At 59.9% G+C, this 19,937-nt stretch overlaps 3 protein-coding genes and 1 pseudogene across 3 annotated transcripts in view; all 4 read left to right on the top strand.

The window, feature by feature from the left end:
- Positions 1-1,855: 1,855 nt before the first annotated feature.
- Positions 1,856-3,741, top strand: LOC141728005 (uncharacterized). Its single transcript, XM_074534301.1, has one exon. The coding sequence runs from the start codon at positions 2,218-2,220 to the stop codon at positions 2,956-2,958; it is 741 nt and encodes a 246-aa protein (XP_074390402.1). The 5' UTR covers positions 1,856-2,217; the 3' UTR covers positions 2,959-3,741.
- A 52-nt stretch (positions 3,742-3,793) lies between these two features.
- Positions 3,794-8,052, top strand: LOC141727976 (uncharacterized; annotated as a pseudogene).
- Positions 8,053-10,361: 2,309 nt separating this feature from the next.
- The window catches only part of LOC141727975 (uncharacterized), a 41,202-nt gene continuing 31,626 nt past the window's right edge, over positions 10,362-19,937 (top strand). The window contains 1 exon segment of the mRNA XM_074534263.1: positions 10,362-10,839. Coding sequence (XP_074390364.1) covers positions 10,394-10,839 — 446 coding nt within the window. The 5' untranslated portion in view covers positions 10,362-10,393.
- On the top strand, positions 14,241-18,483 carry LOC141728016 (uncharacterized). The gene is made up of 3 exons (XM_074534310.1): positions 14,241-15,575; positions 17,091-17,270; positions 17,355-18,483. Exons 1-3 carry the CDS (start codon positions 14,338-14,340, stop codon positions 18,019-18,021), a joined length of 2,085 nt encoding a protein of 694 aa, XP_074390411.1. The 5' UTR covers positions 14,241-14,337; the 3' UTR covers positions 18,022-18,483.

The raw sequence follows: 19,937 nt of genomic DNA, 5'->3' as shown, positions 1-19,937 counted from the left end.
TCACGGTTCCCGCCCTTTCCCTGCCCCATTTCCCCTCACGGTTCCGCCCTTTCCCTGCCCCCTTTCCCCTCACGGTTTCCGCAATTCGGCCACCGGGATCGGGGGAGGAAGAGGACGGAATGAGGAAGAGTCGGAGCAGCCGCCACAGCAGAAGAGGAGAGGGAGCATCTCGTGCCCCAGGCGCTCCCTCAAAGTGCCCCAGCCCCAGAAGCATCGCCCCACATCCCGCAGGTTCCTGGGGAGGGGGAGCGCGGCCCAAATATCCCGGGGGGTGCCTGGGTTTGGGGTTTGTTTTGGGGGGATGTTTGCAGCTGGCAGGGCCCCAAAGCCGAGCCGCAAATGGCCCTCGGGGAGACATCCGGGGTCTGCAGTGGCTGCTGCCAGTATGAACCCAGTTGCTCCCCCGTGCGCTTCCAGTTTCCTGGGCAATCCCAGTAATAGCCTGGTCATTCCCAGTATGGGCCTGTGCACTCCCAGTATCATCCTGGTCACTTCCCCTGCCTCCCTGCCTGATCCCAGTCACTCCCAGACGAGGTCACTCCCTCCCAGTGATTCCCCATGATGATGCAATTGTCTCCCAGCATGGTCCCAGTTGCTCCCAGTTCCTCCCACTTTCATCCAGTGTGTTCTCCGTTCTCCCAGTTGTCCCTGGCATAGTCCCAGGCACTCCCAGTGTGATCCCAGTCTCTCCCAGCAATGGCCCGGTCACTCCCACTCGCCCCCAGCGTGTTCCCAGTTCCCCCAACACCTTCCCAGTCAGTCCCAGTTTGGTGCCAATCACCACCTGCATGGTCTCCGACCCTCCCAGTATATCCCAGTTGCCCTGAACATTCTGGCAGTCATTGCCAGTCACTCCCAGTCACCTCAGCGTGGTTCACTTGCCCCCACTTTTACCCCAGTTGCTCCCAGGTCCTCTAATTCAGTCCCCTGTTGGCTCCCAGCATGGGCCTGGTAGCTCCCAGAAGCCCCCATTGAGGGTCCAATCACCGCCACTCTAATCCCAGTATGATTGTAGCCACCCCCAGTATGATCCCAGTATGATCCCAGCCCCCATGAGTGCGATCACAATCTGCCCTGGGAACGCAGTGTGATCTGAAATGATGTCTGTACAAACTCACTACAATCCCAGTGTCATCCCAGTGTGGTGTCAGTACAAAGCCAGTACAGTCCCAGTCACTCCCAGTACGACCCCAGTATGATCCCAGTCCCCATGAGTGCGATCACAATCTGCCCTGGGAAGGCAGAGTGATCTCAGAATGATGTCAGTACAAACTCACTGAAATCCCGGTGCCATGCCAGTGTGGTGTCAGTGCAAAGCCAGTGCAGTCCCAGTAACTCCCAGTATGATGTCAGTACAGAACCAGTACAGCCCCAGTCACTCCCAGTATGATGTCAGTACAGAACCAGTACAGCCCCAGTCACTCCCAGTACGACCCCAGCGCAGCCCCGTCCCTGGCAGCGCTGCCACTGCCGGGATCCCCCAGCCCTGTGTGCGTTCCCCCCCGGCGGATGTGCCGAGAGGAGCCCCAAGGGCTGGCAGTGGCCAGGCAGGGTCCCCAGCAAGGCCCAGTTTGGATGTGCAGCCCCCAGTTTGCCCAGTTCGCCTCTCCTTTGGCCCGGGCCGGGTTCACCCCTCCCGCAGCGGCTGGAGCAGCCGAGAGCCCCGCGCTGCCCATCCCGACCTGTCCCGGCTCCATCCGCGCTCCTGCCGCGGCTGCGAGGGCTGCGGGAACGGGGCACGGTGAGCGCGGCTGCTGCTGGGGGAGGAGGAGGAGGGAGGGAAGGGCAGGGATGAACGATGAGGAAGAGGCGGGGTCGAGGGGAGGAGCAGGGGGGTTGGGATGAAGAGGAGGAGCGGGAGGAAGAGGAAGAGGAGGGACAAAGGCGGATCGAGGCAGAGCGGACGGATCCACGCGGTCGACCAGCCTGAATTCGCAGCCCCCGCCTGTGGGATCATCGCCCCCGCACCGCGCCGGTGAGCAGGGACGGGAGCCCGGCCCTGATATCCCGGGGGGTCCCTGGGTTGGGTTTTTGGGGGGATGTTTGGAGAATGAAGAAGTCCAAGGCTGAGCGGAAAAGGCCCCTCGGGGGGACATCGGGGGGTGGCGGTGCCGTCCTGCCGGGGACGGCCTGGGGGGATCTCGTTGCCCTCGGCTGTGGCACGGAGGCAAATCCCATCGTGTCCTTGTCCTTCCTCCCCCAGAGCAGGAGCGGAGCATGGAGAGCAGGGAGGACAAATGCCCGCGGCAGGAGCTGGTGGAAGAGGCCGTTTTGAGCGGCTCCACGGCGCAGGAAGGCAACGGGGAGGAAAAGGCGCGGAGATGCCGCACGAGGAGGGGCTGCAAACGCAGCCGGCGGGGATGTGAGGGGGAAAGAGCCGGCCTGGGCCGGGAAGGCGGCCGGAGACGGAGGCAGAGCTCGGAGCTGGTGCTCCGTGAGCAGCTCCGTGATGGGGAGAAGCCCCACACGTGCGGGGAGTGTGGGAAGAGCTTCAGGTGGAACTCCCATTTGATCAAGCACCTGAGGATCCACAGTGGGGAGAGGCCCTTTGATTGTGGGCAGTGTGGGAAGAGCTTCAGGTGGAACTCCCATTTGATCGAGCACCAGAGGATCCACACTGGGGAAAGGCCTTTCGAGTGTTCTGTGTGTGGGATGCGCTTCAGCCAGAGCTCCGCCCGGAACAAGCACCAGAGGAGCCACACAGGGGAGAGGCCCTTCGAGTGTGACAAATGCAGGAAGAGGTTTCAGACCCGCGCCCATCTCTTCTGCCACTTTCAGACTCACACAGAGGAGAGACCCTTCCAGTGCCCTGACTGTGGGAAGGGATTCAGGCAGAAGTCCAACCTCATCGCCCACCGGCGCATCCACAGTGGGCAGAGGCCCTACGAGTGTCCCCAGTGTGGGAAGAGCTTCTCACAGAGATCTAACTTGAACACACGCCAACGGAGGCACCACTAAGGGAAGCCCTATGAGTGCCCCGAGTGCGGGCAGAACTTCGTGCGCTGCTCCAGCTCCATCCCCCACTGGAGGAGGCACTGTGGGCACAGCCCTGGTCACTCACATTCTCTGTGATTCAGGTTGGGAACAGACATGGAGGCTTCAAATTTTAGTTTGGCCTTATTATTTCTTCTTTCTCCATCTCTTTGCACTCCAGAATCTCCGAGGGATGGATCTGTCACCTCAAAACCACTCAAATCCCACATAATACATCTCGATCTTACAACAAAACTGCTCAATCGCAACTCAAAAATGTCAATGTCTTAAAAAACTCACTCGATTCTCAGCCATCTGAGTAAGACTGGGCTGGAAGGAGACTGGGAGAAGCGTGACCTCAGTTAGGGTGGTGGGATGGGGATTATCTTGGGCTGGGTGTGTGGGATGTATTTGATACGAAATAAAACTTTCAGACTTACTGATTTCTCTCCCGTTCATGTTCAGACGTTGCAGTTCTGTTTGCAGAGTGCCGCCTCCCAGAGTGTCCCCTCAGAGTTGCCGCCCTTGGCATGAGCCCGCCCCTTTCCCCTCACGGTTCCCGCCCTTTCCCTGCCACCTTTCCCCTCACGGTTCCGCCCTTTCCCTGCCCCCTTTCCCCTCACGGTTCCAGCCGGTTCGGGGAGAGGAGCAGGGCTGGGGGAGATGGAAGAGGAGGGATGAAGGCGGAGAGAGCGCAGCGATGGAAGGAGGAGAAGAAGGTGGGGTTAGGGAGCAGGAGGAGGAGAAGGGATGGAAGGGGCGGGATGGAAGAGGAGAAGGAGGCGGAGATAACGCTGAGGAGAGGGCGGGGGGATGGAAGAGGAGGAGCGGGAGGAAGAGGAAGAGGAGGGACAAAGGCGGATCGAGGCTGAGCGGACGGATCCACGCGGTCGCCCAGGCTGAATTCGCAGCCCCCACCTGTGGGATCATCGCCCCCCGCATCGCGCCGGTGAGCAGGGACGGGAGACCGGCCCTGATATCCCGGGGGGTGCCTGGGTTGGGTTTTTGGGGGGATGTTTGGAGAATGAAGAAGTCCAAGGCTGAGCGGAAAAGGCCCCTCGGGGGGACATCGGGGGTGGCGGTGCCGTCCTGCCGCGGACGGCCTGGGGGGATCTCGTTGCCCTCGGCTGTGGCACGGAGGCAAATCCCATGGTGTCCTTGTCCTTCCTCCCCCAGAGCGGGAGCGGAGCATGGAGAGCAGGGAGGACAAATGCCCGCGGCAGGAGCTGGTGGAAGAGGCCGTTTTGAGCGGCTCCACGGCGCAGGAAGGCAACGGGGAGGAAAAAGGGCGGAGATGCCGCTCGAGGAGGGGCTGCAAACGCAGCCGGCGGGGATGTGACGGGGAAAGAGCCGGCCTGGGCCGGGAAGGCGGCCGGAGACGGAGGCAGAGCTCGGAGCTGGTGCTCCGTGAGCAGCTCCGTGATGGGGAGAAGCCCCACACGTGCGGGGAGTGTGGGAAGAGCTTCAGTAGGAATTCCCACTTGATCAAGCACCAGAGGATCCACACTGGGGAGAAGCCCCACACGTGCGGGGAGTGTGGGAAGAGCTTCAGGTGGAACTGCGAACTGATCGAGCACCAGAGGACCCACACTGGGGAGAGGCCCTACGTGTGTGGGGAGTGTGGGAAGAGCTTCACAGTGAGCTCCAACCTGATCGTGCACAAGAGGATCCACACTGGGGAAAGGCCTTTCGAGTGTTCCGTGTGTGGAATGCGCTTCAGCCAGAGCTCCGACCGGAACAAGCACCAGAGGAGCCACACAGGAGAGAGGCCCTTCGAGTGTGACAAATGCAGGAAGAGGTTTCAGACCCGCGCCCATCTCTTCCGCCACTTTCAGACTCACACAGAGGAGAGACCCTTCCAGTGCCCTGAGTGTGGGAAGGGATTCAGGGAGAACTGCAGCCTCATGAGGCACCGGCGCATCCACACTGGGGAGAGGCCCTACGAGTGTCCCCAGTGTGGGAAGAGCTTCTCACAGAGCTCTCACTTGAACACACACCAACGGAGCCACCACTAAGGGAAGCCCTGTGAGTGCCCCGAGTTCGGGCAGAGCTTCGTGCGCTGCTCCAGCTCCATCCCCCACTGGAGGAGGCACTGTGGGCACAGCCCTGGTCACTCACATTCCCTGTGATCCATGCTGGGAACAGACATGGAGGCTTCAAATTTTAGTTTGGCCTTAATATTTCTTCTTTCTCCATCTCTTTGCACTCCAGAATCTACGAGGGATGGATCTGTCACCTCAAAACCACTCAAATCCCACATAATACATCTCGATCTTACAACAAAACTGCTCAATCGCAACTCAAAAATGTCAATGTCTTAAAAAACTCACTCGATTCTCAGCCACCTGAGTAAGACTGGGCTGGAAGGAGACTGGGAGAAGCGTGACCTCAGTTAGGGTGGTTGGATGGGGATTATCTTGGGCTGGGTGTGTGGGATGTATTTGATACGAAATAAAACTCTCAGAGTTACTGATTTCTCTCCCGTTCATGTTCAGTCACTTACAGTTCTGTTTGCACAGTGCAGCCTCCCAGATTGTCCCCTCAGAGTTGCCGCCCTTGGCCTGAGCCCGCCCCTTTCCCCTGACGTTGCCCGCCCTTTCCCTGTCCCCTTTTCCCCTCACGGTTCCGCCATTTCCCAGCCCCCTTTCCCCTCACGGTTCCCGCCCTTTCCCTGCCCCCTTTTACCCTCACGGTTCCGCCATTTCCCTGCCCCCTTTTACCCTCACGGTTCCGCCCTTTCCCTGCCCCCTTTTCCCCTCACGGTTCCGCCATTTCCCTGCCCACTTTCCCCTCACGGTTCCAGCCGGTTGGGGGAGAGGAGCAGGACTAAGGAAGATAGAAGGGGAGGGATGAAGGCGGAGAGAGAGCAGCGATGGAAGGAGGAGAAGAAGGTGGGGTTAGGGAGCAGGAGGAGGAGAAGTGATGGAAGGGGAGGGATGGAAGAGGAGAAGGAGGCGGAGATAACGCTGAGGAGCGGGAGGGGGGATGGAAAAGGAGGAGCGGGAGGAAGAGGAAGAGGAGGGACAAAGGCGGATCGAGGCTGAGCGGACGGATCCACGCGGTCGCCCAGGCTGAATTCGCAGCCCCCACCTGTGGGATCATCGCCCCCCGCATCGCGCCGGTGAGCAGGGACGGGAGCCCGGCCCTGATATCCCGGGGGGTGCCTGGGTTGGGTTTTTGGGGGGATGTTTGGAGAATGAAGAAGTCCAAGGCTGAGCGGAAAAGGCCCCTCGGGGGGACATCGGGGGGTGGCGGTGCCGTCCTGCCGGGGACGGCCTGGGGGGATCTCGTTGCCCTCGGCTGTGGCACGGAGGCAAATCCCATGGTGTCCTTGTCCTTCCTCCCCCAGAGCGGGAGCGGAGCATGGAGAGCAGGGAGGACAAATGCCCGCGGCAGGAGCTGGTGGAAGAGGCCGTTTTGAGCGGCTCCACGGCGCAGGAAGGCAACGGGGAGGAAAAGGCGCGGAGATGCCGCTCGAGGAGGGGCTGCAAACGCAGCCGGCGGGGATGTGAGGGGGAAAGAGCCGGCCTGGGCCGGGAAGGCGGCCGGAGACGGAGGCAGAGGTCGGAGCTGGTGCTCCGTGAGCAGCTCCGTGATGGGGAGAAGCCCCACACGTGCGGGGAGTGTGGGAAGAGCTTCAGGTGGAACTGCCAACTGATCGAGCACCAGAGGATTCACACTGGGGAGCGGCCCTTTGAGTGTGAGGAGTGTGGGAAGAGCTTCAGGAAGAACTCCATCCTGATCAAGCACCAGAGGATCCACACCGGGGAGAAGCCCTTTGAGTGTGGGGACTGTGGGAAGAGCTTCAACCAGCGCAACAATCTGATCACGCACCAGAGGACACATAGTGGAGATGGGTCCCTTGAGTGTGGGGAGTGTGGGAAGAGCTTCAGTAGGAAATGCAACCTGATCCAGCACCAGAGGTCCCACATTCGGGTGAAGTCTAACGAGTGTGGGGAGTGTGGGCAGAGCTGCCGATGGAGGTCGGAGCTCATCAGGCACCAGAGGACCCACACTGGGGAACGGCCCTACAAGTGTGGGGAATGTGGGAAGAGCTTCATTAAGAGCTCTCACCTGATGCTGCACCAGAGGATCCACACTGGGGAAAAGCCTTTCGAGTGTTCCGAGTGTGGGATGCGCTTCAGCCACAGCTCCTACCGGAACAAGCACCAGAAGAGCCACACAGGGGAGAGGCCCTTCGAGTGTGACAAATGCAGGAAGAGGTTTCGGACCAGCACCCATCTCCTCAAGCACTATTGGATTCACAGAGAGGAGAGGCCCTTCCAATGCCCTGACTGTGGGAAGGGATTCAGGCAGAAGTCCCACCTCATCGCCCACCAGCGTATCCACACCGGGGAGAGGCCCTACGAGTGTGATAAATGCAGGAAGAGGTGTCGGACCAGCTCTGATCTCCTCCTGCACTATCGGATTCATACAAAGGAGAGGCCCTTCCGCTGCCCCGACTGTGGGAAGGGATTCAAGCACAACTCCACCCTCGTCATCCACCGGCGCCTCCACACTGGGGAGAGGCCCTACGAGTGTCCCCAGTGTGGGAAGAGCTTCTCCAGCAGCTCTCACTTGACCCGACACCAACGGAGCCACCACTAAGGGAAGCCCTGTGAGTGCCCCGAGTGCGGGCAGAGCTTCGTGCGCTGCTCCAGCTCCATCCCCCACTGGAGGAGGCACTGTGGGCACAGCCCTGGTCACTCACATTCTCTGTGACTCAGGTTGGGAACAGACATGGAGGCTTCAAATTTTAGTTTGGCTTTAATATTTCTTCTTTCTCCATCTCTTTGCACTGCAGAATCTACGAGGGATGGATCTGTCACCTCAAAACCACTCAAATCCCACTGAAAACTGCTCGATATTACCACAAAACTGCTCAATTGCAACTCAAAAATGTCAATGTCATAAAAAACTCACTCGATTCTCAGCCACCTGAGTAAGATTGGGCTGGAAGGAGACTGGGAGAAGCGTGATCTCAATTAGGGTGGTGGGATGGGGATTATCTTGGGCTGGGTGTGTGGGATGTATTTGATACTAAATAAAACTCTCAGACTTACTGAGTTCTCTCCCGTTCATGTGCAGTCCGTTGCAGATCTGTTTGCACAGTGCCGCCCCCCAGAGTGTCCCCTCAGAGTTGCCGCCCTTGGCCTGAGCCCGCCCCTTTCCCCTCACGTTTCCCGCCCTTTCCCTGCCCCCTTTCCCCTCACGGTTCCGCCCTTTCCCTGCCCCCTTTCCCCTCACGGTTCCCGCCCTTTCCCTGCCCCCTTTCCCCTCACGGTTCAGCCACCGGGATCGGGGGAGGAAGAGGATGGAGGGAGGAAGAGTCCGAGCAGCTGCCACAGCAGAAGAGGAGAGGGAGCATCTCGTGCCCCAGGCGCTCCCTCAAAGTGCCACAGCCCCAGAAGCATCGCCCCACATCCTGCTGGTTCCTGGGGAGGGGGAGCACGGCCCAAATATCCCGGGGGGTGCCTGGGTTTGGGGTTTGTTTCGGGGGGATGTTTGCAGCTGGCAGGGCCCCAAAGCCGAGCCGCAAATGGCCCTCGGGGAGACATCCGGGGTCTGCATTGGCTGTTCCCAGTATGAGCCCAGTTGCTCCCCCGTGCGATTCCAGTTTCCTGGGCAATCCCAGTAATGGCCTGGTCATTCCCAGTATGGGCCTGTGCACTCCCAGTATCATCCTGGTCACTTCCCCTGCCTCCCTGCCTGATCCCAGTCACTCCCAGACGAGGTCACTCCCTCCCAGTGATTCCCCATGATGATGCAATTGTCTCCCAGCATGGTCCCAGTTGCTCCCAGTTCCTCCCACTTTCATCCAGTGTGTTCTCCGTTCTCCCAGTTGTCCCTGGCATAGTCCCAGGCACTCCCAGTGTGATCCCAGTCTCTCCCAGCAATGGCTCGGTCACTCCCCCTCGCCCCCAGCGTGTTCCCAGTTCCCCCAACACCTTCCCAGTCAGTCCCAGTTTGGTGCCAATCACCACCTGCATGGTCTCCGACCCTCCCAGTATATCCCAGTTGCCCTGAACATTCTGGCAGTCATTGCCAGGCACTCCCAGTCACCTCAGCGTGGTTCACTTGCCCCCACTTTTACCCCAGTTGCTCCCAGTTCCTCTAATTCAGTCCCCAGTTGGCTCCCAGCATGGGCCTGGTAGCTCCCAGAAGCCCCCATTGAGGGTCCAATCACAGCCACTCTAATCCCAGTATGATTGTAGCCACTCCCAGTATGATCCCAGTATGATCCCAGCCCCCATGAGTGCGATCACAATCTGCCCTGGGAACGCAGTGTGATCTGAAATGATGTCCGTACAAACTCACTGAAATACCAGTGTCATCCCAGCGTGGTGTCAGTACAGAACCAGTGCAGTCCCAGTCACTCCCAGTACGACCCCGGTATGATGTCAGTACAGAACCAGTGCAGCCCCAGTCACTCCCAGTACGACCCCGGTTTGATGTCAGTACAAGGCCAGTACAGCCCCACTCACTCCCAGTGTGATGTCAGTACAGAACCAGTACAGCCCCAGTCACTCCCAGTACGACCCCAGTATGATGTCAGTACAGAACCAGTACAGTCCCAGTCACTCCCAGTATGATGTCAGTACAGAACCAGTACAGCCCCAGTCACTCCCAGTACGACCCCAGCGCAGCCCCGTCCCTGGCAGCACTGCCACTGTTGGGATCCCCCAGCCCTGTGTGCGTTCCCCCCTGGCGGATGTGCCGAGAGGAGCCCCAAGGGCTGGCAGTGGCCAGGCAGGGTCCCCAGCAAGGCCCAGTTTGGATGTGCAGCCCCCAGTTTGCCCAGTTCGCCTCTCCTTTGGCCCGGGCCGGGTTCACCCCTCCCGCAGCGGCTGGAGCAGCCGAGAGCCCCGCGCTGCCCATCCCGACCTGTCCCGGCTCCATCCGCGCTCCTGCCGCGGCTGCGAGGGCTGCGGGAACGGGGCACGGTGAGCGCGGCTGCTGCTGGGGGAGGAGGAGGAGGGAGGGAAGGGCAGGGATGAACGATGAGGAAGAGGCGGGGTCGAGGGGAGGAGCAGGGGGGTTGGGATGAAGAGGAGGAGCGGGAGGAAGAGGAAGAGGAGGGACAAAGGCGGATCGAGGCAGAGCGGACGGATCCACGCGGTCGACCAGCCTGAATTCGCAGCCCCCGCCTGTGGGATCATCGCCCCCGCACCGCGCCGGTGAGCAGGGACGGGAGCCCGGCCCTGATATCCCGGGGGGTCCCTGGGTTGGGTTTTTGGGGGGATGTTTGGAGAATGAAGAAGTCCAAGGCTGAGCGGAAAAGGCCCCTCGGGGGGACATCGGGGGGTGGCGGTGCCGTCCTGCCGGGGACGGCCTGGGGGGATCTCGTTGCCCTCGGCTGTGGCACGGAGGCAAATCCCATGGTGTCCTTGTCCTTCCTCCCCCAGAGCAGGAGCGGAGCATGGAGAGCAGGGAGGACAAATGCCCGCGGCAGGAGCTGGTGGCAGAGGCCGTTTTGAGCGGCTCCACGGCGCAGGAAGGCAACGGGGAGGAAAAGGCGCGGAGATGCCGCACGAGGAGGGGCTGCAAACGCAGCCGGCGGGGATGTGAGGGGGAAAGAGCCGGCCTGGGGCGGGAAGGCGGCCGGACACGGAGGCAGAGCTCGGAGCTGGTGCTCCGTGAGCAGCTCCGTGATGGGGAGAAGCCCCACACGTGCGGGGAGTGTGGGAAGAGCTTCAGGTGGAAGTGCCAACTGATCGAGCACCAGAGGATTCACACTGGGGAGAGGCCCTTTGAGTGTGGGGGGTGTGGGAAGAGCTTCACCCAGAGCTGGAGCCTGATCAGGCACCAGAGGCTTCACAATGGGGAGAGGCCCTTTGAGTGTGGGGAGTGTGGGAAGAGCTTCAGGTGGAACTCCGAACTGATCGTGCACCAGAGGATTCACACTGGGCAGAGGCCCTACGAGTGTGACAAATGCAGGAAGTGGTTTCGGACCAGCGGCCATCTCTTCTGCCACTTTCAGAATCACTCAGAGGAGAGGCCCTTCCAATGCCCTGACTGTGGGAAGGGATTCAGGGACAACTCCAACCTCATCGCCCACCGGCGCATCCACACAGGGGAGAGGCCCTATGAGTGTGATAAATGCAGGAAGAGGTTTCGGACCAGCACCCATCTCCTCAGGCACTATTGGAATCACACAGAGGAGAGGCCCTTCCAATGCCCTGAGTGTGGGAAGGGATTCAAGATGAACTGCAACCTCGTCACCCCCCGGCGCATCCACACTGGGGAGAGGCCCTACGAGTGTCCCCAGTGTGGGAAGAGCTTCTCACACAGCTCTAACTTGACCAAACACCAACGGAGGCACCACTAAGGGAAGCCCTGTGAGTGCCCCGAGTGCGGGCAGAGCTTCGTGCGCTGCTCCAGCTCCATCCCCCACTGGAGGAGGCACTGTGGGCACAGCCCTGGTCACTCACATTCCTTGTAATCAGTGCTGGGAAGACACCTGGCTGCTTCTCCTTTCAATATCACCTTAATTTTTTTCTCTTCTCAATCTCTTTGCACTCCAAAAGCCAAGAGAGATGAATCTCTCACCTCAAAACGACTCAAATCCCACTGAAAACAGATCAGTCTTGCCCCAGAATGCTCAATCCCTCCTGAGAAAAACTCCATGCCATACAAATTTTCCTCGATTCTACAGCCGCCAGGCTCACATGGGGTTGGGGGGTGATTTACAGTAGTGGGATCTCAATTAGAGTGGTGGGGCGGGGATTGTGTGGAGCTGGGTGTGTGGGATGTATTTGATAGCAAATAAAATTCTCAGACTTATTGATTTCTCTCCCGTTCATGTTCAGTCGGTTGCAGTTCCGTTTGCACAGTGCCGCCTCCCAGAGTGTCCCCTCAGAGTTGCCGCCCTTGGCCTGAGCCCGCCCCTTTCCCCTCACGGTTCCCGCCCTTTCCCTGCCCCCTTTCCCCTTACGGTTCCCGCCCTTTCCCTGCCCCCTTTCCCCTCACGGTTCCCGCCCTTTCCCTGCCCCCTTTCCCCTCACGGTTTCCGCAATTCGCCCACCGGGATCGGGGGAGGAAGAGGATGGATTGAGGAAGAGTCCGAACAGCTGCCACAGCAGAAGAGGAGAGGGAGCATCTCGTGCCCCAGGCGCTCCCTCAAAGTGCCACAGCCCCAGAAGCATCGCCCCACATCCCGCAGGTTCCTGGGGAGGGGGAGCGCGGCCCAAATATCCCGGGGGGTGCCTGGGTTTGGGGTTTGTTTCGGGGGGATGTTTGCAGCTGGCAGGGCCCCAAAGCCGAGCCGCAAATGGCCCTCGGGGAGACATCCGGGGTCTGCAGTGGCTGCTCCCAGTATGAGCCCAGTTGCTCCCCCATGCGCTTCCAGTTTCCTGGGCAATCCCAGTAATAGCCTGGTCATTCCCAGTATGGGCCTGTGCACTCCCAGTATCATCCTGGTCACTTCCCCTGCCTCCCTGCCTGATCCCAGTCACTCCCAGACGAGGTCACTCCCTCCCAGTGATTCCCCATGATGATGCAATTGTCTCCCAGCATGGTCCCAGTTGCTCCCAGTTCCTCCCACTTTCATCCAGTGTGTTCTCCGTTCTCCCAGTTGTCCCTGGCATAGTCCCAGGCACTCCCAGTGTGATCCCAGTCTCTCCCAGCAATGGCCCGGTCACTCCCACTCGCCCCCAGCGTGTTCCCAGTTCCCCCAACACCTTCCCAGTCAGTCCCAGTTTGGTGCCAATCACCACCTGCATGGTCTCCGACCCTCCCAGTATATCCCAGTTGCCCTGAACATTCTGGCAGTCATTGCCAGGCACTCCCAGTCACCTCAGCGTGGTTCACTTGCCCCCACCTTTACCCCAGTTGCTCCCAGTTCCTCTAATTCAGTCCCCAGTTGGCTCCCAGCATGGGCCTGGTAGCTCCCAGAAGCCCCCATTGAGGGTCCAATCACAGCCACTCTAATCCCAGTATGATTGTAGCCACTCCCAGTATGATCCCAGTATGATCCCAGCCCCCATGAGTGCGATCACAATCTGCCCTGGGAAGGCAGTGTGATCTGAAATGATGTCTGTACAAACTCACTACAATCCCAGTGTCATCCCAGCGTGGTGTCAGTACAAAGCCAGTACAGTCCCAGTAATTCCCAGTATGACCCCGGTATGATGTCAGTACAGAACCAGTGCAGTCCCAGTCACTCCCAGTACGACCCCAGTATGATGTCAGTACAGAACCAGTGCAGTCCCAATCACTCCCAGTACGAACCTGGTGTGACGTCAGTACAAAGCCAGTACAGCCCCAGTCACTCCCAGTACGACCCTGGTATGATGTCAGTACAAAGCCAGTACAGCCCCAGTTACCCCCAGTATGATGTCAGTACAGAACCAGTCCAGTCCCAGTCACTCCCAGTACGACCCCAGTATGATGTCAGTACAGAAGCAGTACAGCCCCAGTCACTCTCAGTACGACCCCAGTATGATGTCAGTACAGAACCAGTACAGCCCCAGTTACCCCCTGTATGATGTCAGTACAGAACCACTACAGCCCCAGTCGCTCCCAGTATGATGTCAGTACAGAACCAGTACAGCCCCAGTCACTCCCAGTACGATATCAGCGCAGCCCCGTCCCTGGCAGCGCTGCCACTGCCGGGATCCCCCAGCCCTGTGTGCGTTTCCCCCCGGCGGATGTGCCGAGAGGAGCCCCAAGGGCTGGCAGTGGCCAGGCAGGGTCCCCAGCAAGGCCCAGTTTGGATGTGCAGCCCCCAGTTTGCCCAGTTCGCCTCTCCTTTGGCCCGGGCCGGGTTCACCCCTCCCGCAGCGGCTGGAGCAGCCGAGAGCCCCGCGCTGCCCATCCCGACCTGTCCCGGCTCCATCCGCGCTCCTGCCGCGGCTGCGAGGGCTGCGGGAACGGGGCACGGAGAGTGCGGCTGCTGCTGGGGGAGGAGGAGGAGGGAGGGAAGGGCAGGGATGAACGATGAGGAAGAGGCGGGGTCGGGGGGAGGAGCAGGGGGGAGGTTGGGCTGAAGAGGAGGAGCGGGAGGAAGAGGAAGAGGAGGGACAAAGGCGGATCGAGGCTGAGCGGACGGATCCACGCGGTCTGGAGCCCAGCCTGAATTCGCAGCCCCCGCCTGTGGGATCATCGCCCCCGGAACGCGCCGGTGAGCAGGGACGGGAGCCCGGCCCTGATATCCCGGGGGGTGCCTGGGTTGGGTTTTTGGGGGGATGTTTGGAGAATGAAGAAGTCCAAGGCTGAGCGGAAAAGGCCCCTCGGGGGGACTTCGGGGGGTGGCGGTGCCGTCCTGCCGGGGACGGCCTGGGGGGATCTCGTTGCCCTCGGCTGTGGCACGGAGGCAAATCCCATCGTGTCCTTGTCCTTCCTCCCCCAGAGCGGGAGCGGAGCATGGAGAGCAGGGAGGACAAATGCCCGCGGCAGGAGCTGGTGGAAGAGGCCGTTTTGAGCGGCTCCACGGCGCAGGAAGGCAACGGGGAGGAAAAGGCGCGGAGATGCCGCTCGAGGAGGGGCTGCAAACGCAGCCGGCGGGGATGTGAGGGGGAAAGAGCCGGCCTGGGCCGGGAAGGCGGCCGGAGACGGAGGCAGAGCTCGGAGTTGGTGCTCCGTGAGCAGCTCCGTGATGGGGAGAAGCCCCACACGTGCGGGAAGTGTGGGAAGAGCTTCAGGTGGAACTGCGAACTGATCGAGCACCAGAGGGTTCACACTGGGGAGAGGCCCTTTGAGTGTGGGGAGTGCGGGAAGAGCTTCAGCCAGCGCTGCAATCTTCTCAGGCACCAGAGGACCCATCCTGGGGAGGTGCCCTACGAGTGTGGGGAGTGTGGGAAGAGCTTCACCCAGAGCTCCAGCCTGATCCACCACCAGAGGTCCCACCTTCGGGAGAAGCGCCACGAGTGTGGGGAGTGTGGGCAGAGCTTCCGATGGAGGTCGGACCTGATCAGGCACCAAAGGACCCACAATGGGGAACGGCCCTACGTGTGTGGGGAGTGTGGGACGAGCTTCAGCAGGAACTCCCAACTGATCCAGCACCAGAGGACCCACACTGGGGACAGGCCTTTTGAGTGTGGGCAGTGTGGGAAGAGCTTCAGGAGGAGCTCCCATCTGATCGAGCACCAGAGGATCCACACTGGAGAGAGGCCCTTTGAGTGTGGGCAGTGTGGGAAGAGCTTCAGGTGGAAGTCCCATTTGATCCCGCACCAGAGGATTCACACTGGGGAGAGGTCCTTTGAGTGTGGGGAGTGCGGGAAGAGCTTCACAGTGAGCTCCAACCTGATTGTGCACCAGAGGATCCACACTGGGGAAAGGCCTTTCGAGTGTTCCGTGTGTGGGATGCGCTTCAGCCAGAGCTCCCACCGGAACAAGCACCAGAGGAGCCACACAGGGGAGAGGCCCTTTGAGTGTGACAAATGCAGGAAGAGGTTTCAGACCCGCGCCCATCTCTTCTGCCACTTTCAGACTCACACAGAGGAGAGACCCTTCCAGTGCCCTGAGTGTGGGAAGGGATTCAGGGAGAACTCCACCCTCGTCAGGCACCGGCGCATCCACACTGGGGAGAGGCCCTACGAGTGTCCCCAGTGTGGGAAGAGCTTCTCACAGAGCTCTCACTTGAACACACACCAACGGAGCCACCACTAAGGGAAGCCCTGTGAGTGCCCCGAGTGCGGGCAGAGCTTCGTGCGCTGCTCCAGCTCCATCCCCCACTGGAGGAGGCACTGTGGGCACAGCCCTGGTCACTCACATTCTCAGTGATCCGTGCTGGGAACAGACATGGAGGCTTCAAATTTTAGTTTGGCCTTAATATTTCTTCTTTCTCCATCTCTTTGCACTCCAGAATCTACGAGGGATGGATCTGTCACCTCAAAACCACTCAAATCCCACATAATACATCTCGATCTTACAACAAAACTGCTCAATCGCAACTCAAAAATGTCAATGTCTTAAAAAACTCACTCGATTCTCAGCCACCTGAGTAAGACTGGGCTGGAAGGAGACTGGGAGAAGCGTGACCTCAGTTAGGGTGGTTGGATGGGGATTATCTTGGGCTGGGTGTGTGGGATGCATTTGATACGAAATAAAACTCTCAGAGTTACTGATTTCTCTCCCGTTCATGTTCAGTCGGTTGCAGTTCTGTTTGCAGAGTGCCGCCTCCCAGAGTGTCCCCTCAGAGTTGCCGCCCTTGGCCTGAGCCCGCCCCTTTCCCCTCACGGTTCCCGCCCTTTCCCTGCCCCCTTTTCCCCTCACGGTTCCCGCCATTTCCCAGCCCCCTTTCCCCTCACGGTTCCCGCCCTTTCACCGCCCCCTTTTACCCTCATGGTTCCGCCCTTTCCCTGCCCCCTTTCCCCTCACGGTTCCAGCCGGTTGGGGAGAGGAGCAGGACTAAGGAAGAAAGAAGGGGAGGGATGAAGGCGGAGAGAGAGCAGCGATGGAAGGAGGGGAAGAAGGCGGGGTTGGGGAGGAGAAAGAGGAGAAGGGATGGAAGGGGTGGGATGGAAGAGGAGAAGGAGGCGGAGATAACGCTGAGGAGCTGGAGGGGAATGGAAGAGGAGGAGCGGGACGAAGAGGAAGAGTAGGGACGAAGGCGGATCGAGGCTGAACGGACGGATCCACGATCTGGAGCCCGGCCTGAATTCGCTGCTTCCACCTGTGGGATCATCTCCCCCCGCATCGCGCCGGTGAGCAGGGACGGGAGCCCGGCCCTGGTATCCCGGGGGTCCCTGGGTTGGGTTTTTGGGGGGATGTTTGGAGAATGAAGAAGTCTAAGGCTGAGCGGAAAAGGCCCCTCGGGGGGACATCGGGGGGTGGCGGTGCCGTCCTGCCGGGGACGGCCTGGGGGGATCTCGTTGCCCTCGGCTGTGGCACGGAGGCAAATCCCATCGTGTCCTTGTCCTTCCTCCCCCAGAGCAGGAGCGGAGCATGGAGAGCAGGGAGGACAAATGCCCGCGGCAGGAGCTGGTGGAAGAGGCCGTTTTGAGCGGCTCCACGGCGCAGGAAGGCAACGGGGAGGAAAAGGCGCGGAGATGCCGCTCGAGGAGGGGCTGCAAACGCAGCCGGCGGGGATGTGAGGGGGAAAGAGCCGGCCTGGGCCGGGAAGGCGGCCGGAGACGGAGGCAGAGCTCGGAGCTGGTGCTCCGTGAGCAGCTCCGTGATGGGGAGAAGCCCCACACGTGCGAGGAGTGTGGGAAGAGCTTCAGCAGGAACTCCGGACTGATCGAGCACCAGAGGATTCACACTGGGGAGAGGCCCTTTGAGTGTGGGCAGTGTGGGAAGAGCTTCACTCAGCGCTCCAGCCTGATCAAGCACCAGAGGACCCACACCGGGGAGAGGCCCTTCGAGTGTGATAAATGCAGGAAGAGGTTTTTGACCAGCACCTATCTCGTCCGGCACTATTGGATTCACAAAGAGGAGAGGCCCTTCCAGTGCCCTGAGTGTGGGAAGGGATTCAAGCGCAACTGCAACCTCGTCACCCACCGGCACATCCACACTGGGGAGAGGCCCTACCAGTGTCCCCAGTGTGGGAAGGGCTTTAATACTAGCTCCAATCTCCGCGGGCACTATTTGATTCACACAGAGGAGAGGCCCTTCCAGTGCCCCGACTGCGGGGAGGGATTCAAGAACAACGGCAACCTCGTCAGGCACCGGCGCATCCACACAGGGTTGAGGCCCTACGAGTGTCCCCAGTGTGGGAAGAGGTTTCACACCAGCACCCATCTCTTCTGCCACTTTCAGACTCACTCAGAGGAGAGGCCCTTCCAATGCCGCGACTGTGGGAAGGGATTCAGGGACAACTCCAACCTCATCGCCCACCGGCGCATCCACACAGGGGAGAGGCCCTACGAGTGCGATAAATGCAGGAAGAGGTTTCGGACCAGCACCCATCTCCTCAGGCACTATTGGAATCACACAGAGGAGAGGCCCTTCCAATGCCCTGAGTGTGGGAAGGGATTCAAGATGAACTGCAACCTCGTCACCCACCGGCGCATCCACACTGGGGAGAGGCCCTACGAGTGTCCCCAGTGTGGGAAGAGCTTCTCACACAGCTCTAACTTGACCAAACACCAACGGAGGCACCACTAAGGGAAGCCCTGTGAGTGCCCCGAGTGCGGGCAGAGCTTCGTGCGCTGCTCCAGCTCCATCCCCCACTGGAGGAGGCACTGTGGGCACAGCCCTGGTCACTCACATTCCTTGTGATCTGTGCTGGGAAGACACCTGGCTGCTTCTCCTTTCAATATCACCTTAATTTTTTTCTCTTCTCAATGTCTTTGCACTCCAAAAGCCAAGAGAGATGAATCTTTCACCTCAAAACGACTCAAATCCCACTGAAAACAGATCAGTCTTGCCCCAGAATGCTCAATCCCTCCTGAGAAAAACTCCATGCCATACAAATTTTCCTCGATTCTACAGCCGCCAGGCTGACGTGGGGTTGGGGGGTGATTTACAGTAGTGGGATCTCAATTAGAGTGGTGGGGCGGGGATTGTGTGGAGCTGGGTGTGTGGGATGTATTTGATAGCAAATAAAATTCTCAGACTTACTTTTTTCTCTCCCGTTCATGTTCAGTCGGTTGCAGTTCTGTTTGCACAGTGCCGCCTCCCAGAGTGTCCCCTCAGAGTTGCCGCCCTTGGCCTGAGCCCGCCCCTTTCCCCTCACGGTTCCCGCCCTTTCCCTGCCCCCTTTCCCCTCACGGTTCCGCCCTTTCCCTGCCCCCTTTCCCCTCACGGTTCCGCCCTTTCCCTGCCCCCTTTCCCCTCACGGTTTCCGCAATTCGGCCACCGGGATCGGGGGAGGAAGAGGAGGGAGGGAGGAAGAGTCCGAGCAGCTGCCACAGCAGAAGAGGAGAGGGAGCATCTCGTGCCCCAGGCGCTCCCTCAAAGTGCCACAGCCCCAGAAGCATCGCCCCACATCCCGCAGGTTCCTGGGGAGGGGGAGCGCGGCCCAAATATCCCGGGGGGTGCCTGGGTTTGGGGTTTGTTTCGGGGGGATGTTTGCAGCTGGCAGGGCCCCAAAGCCGAGCCGCAAATGGCCCTCGGGGAGACATCCGGGGTCTGCAGTGGCTGCTCCCAGTATGAGCCCAGTTGCTCCCCCGTGCGATTCCAGTTTCCTGGGCAATCCCAGTAATAGCCTGGTCATTCCCAGTATGGGCCTGTGCACTCCCAGTATCATCCTGGTCACTTCCCCTGCCTCCCTGCCTGATCCCAGTCACTCCCAGACGAGGTCACTCCCTCCCAGTGATTCCCCATGATGATGCAATTGTCTCCCAGCATGGTCCCAGTTGCTCCCAGTTCCTCCCACTTTCATCCAGTGTGTTCTCCGTTCTCCCAGTTGTCCCTGGCATAGTCCCAGGCACTCCCAGTGTGATCCCAGTCTCTCCCAGCAATGGCCCGGTCACTCCCACTCGCCCCCAGCGTGTTCCCAGTTCCCCCAACACCATCCCAGTCAGTCCCAGTTTGGTGCCAATCACCACCTGCATGGTCTCCGACCCTCCCAGTATATCCCAGTTGCCCTGAACATTCTGGCAGTCATTGCCAGGCACTCCCAGTCACCTCAGCGTGGTTCACTTGCCCCCACCTTTACCCCAGTTGCTCTCAGTTCCTCTAATTCAGTCCCCAGTTGGCTCCCAGCATGGGCCTGGTAGCTCCCAGAAGCCCCCATTGAGGGTGTAATCACAGCCACTCTAATCCCAGTATGATTGTAGCCACTCCCAGTATGATCCCAGTATGATCCCAGCCCCCATGAGTGCGATCACAATCTGCCCTGGGAACGCAGAGTGATCTCAGAATGATGTCCGTACAAACTCACTGAAATCCCGGTGCCATCCCAGTGTGGTGTCAGTACAAAGCCAGTGCAGCCCCAGTAACTCCCAGTATGATGTCAGTACAGAACCAGTACAGTCCCAGTCACTCCCAGTACGACCCCAGTATGATGTCAGTACAGAACCAGTACAGCCCCAGTCGCTCCCAGTACGACCCCAGTATGATGTCAGTACAGAACCAGT

The sequence above is a fragment of the Zonotrichia albicollis genome, unplaced genomic scaffold (assembly GCF_047830755.1).
Source record: "Zonotrichia albicollis isolate bZonAlb1 unplaced genomic scaffold, bZonAlb1.hap1 Scaffold_73_unloc_1, whole genome shotgun sequence".
Taxonomy (NCBI): domain Eukaryota; kingdom Metazoa; phylum Chordata; class Aves; order Passeriformes; family Passerellidae; genus Zonotrichia; species Zonotrichia albicollis.
Note: the sequence above shows the minus strand (reverse complement) of the source record. Positions and strands in the feature narration are given on the sequence as shown.

Bases quoted from the DNA above. Each gene is read 5' to 3' on its own strand.
- LOC141728005 (XM_074534301.1), top strand. From the start codon at position 2,218: ATGGAGAGCAGGGAGGACAAATGCCCGCGGCAGGAGCTGGTGGAAGAG.
- LOC141728016 (XM_074534310.1), top strand. From the start codon at position 14,338: ATGGAGAGCAGGGAGGACAAATGCCCGCGGCAGGAGCTGGTGGAAGAG. The intron at 15,576-17,090 runs CCACTAAGGGAA...TGAGCAGCTCCG, and splicing joins AACACACACCAACGGAGCCA to TGATGGGGAGAAGCCCCACA. The intron at 17,271-17,354 runs GCCCTTCGAGTG...CAAAGAGGAGAG, and splicing joins AGGACCCACACCGGGGAGAG to GCCCTTCCAGTGCCCTGAGT.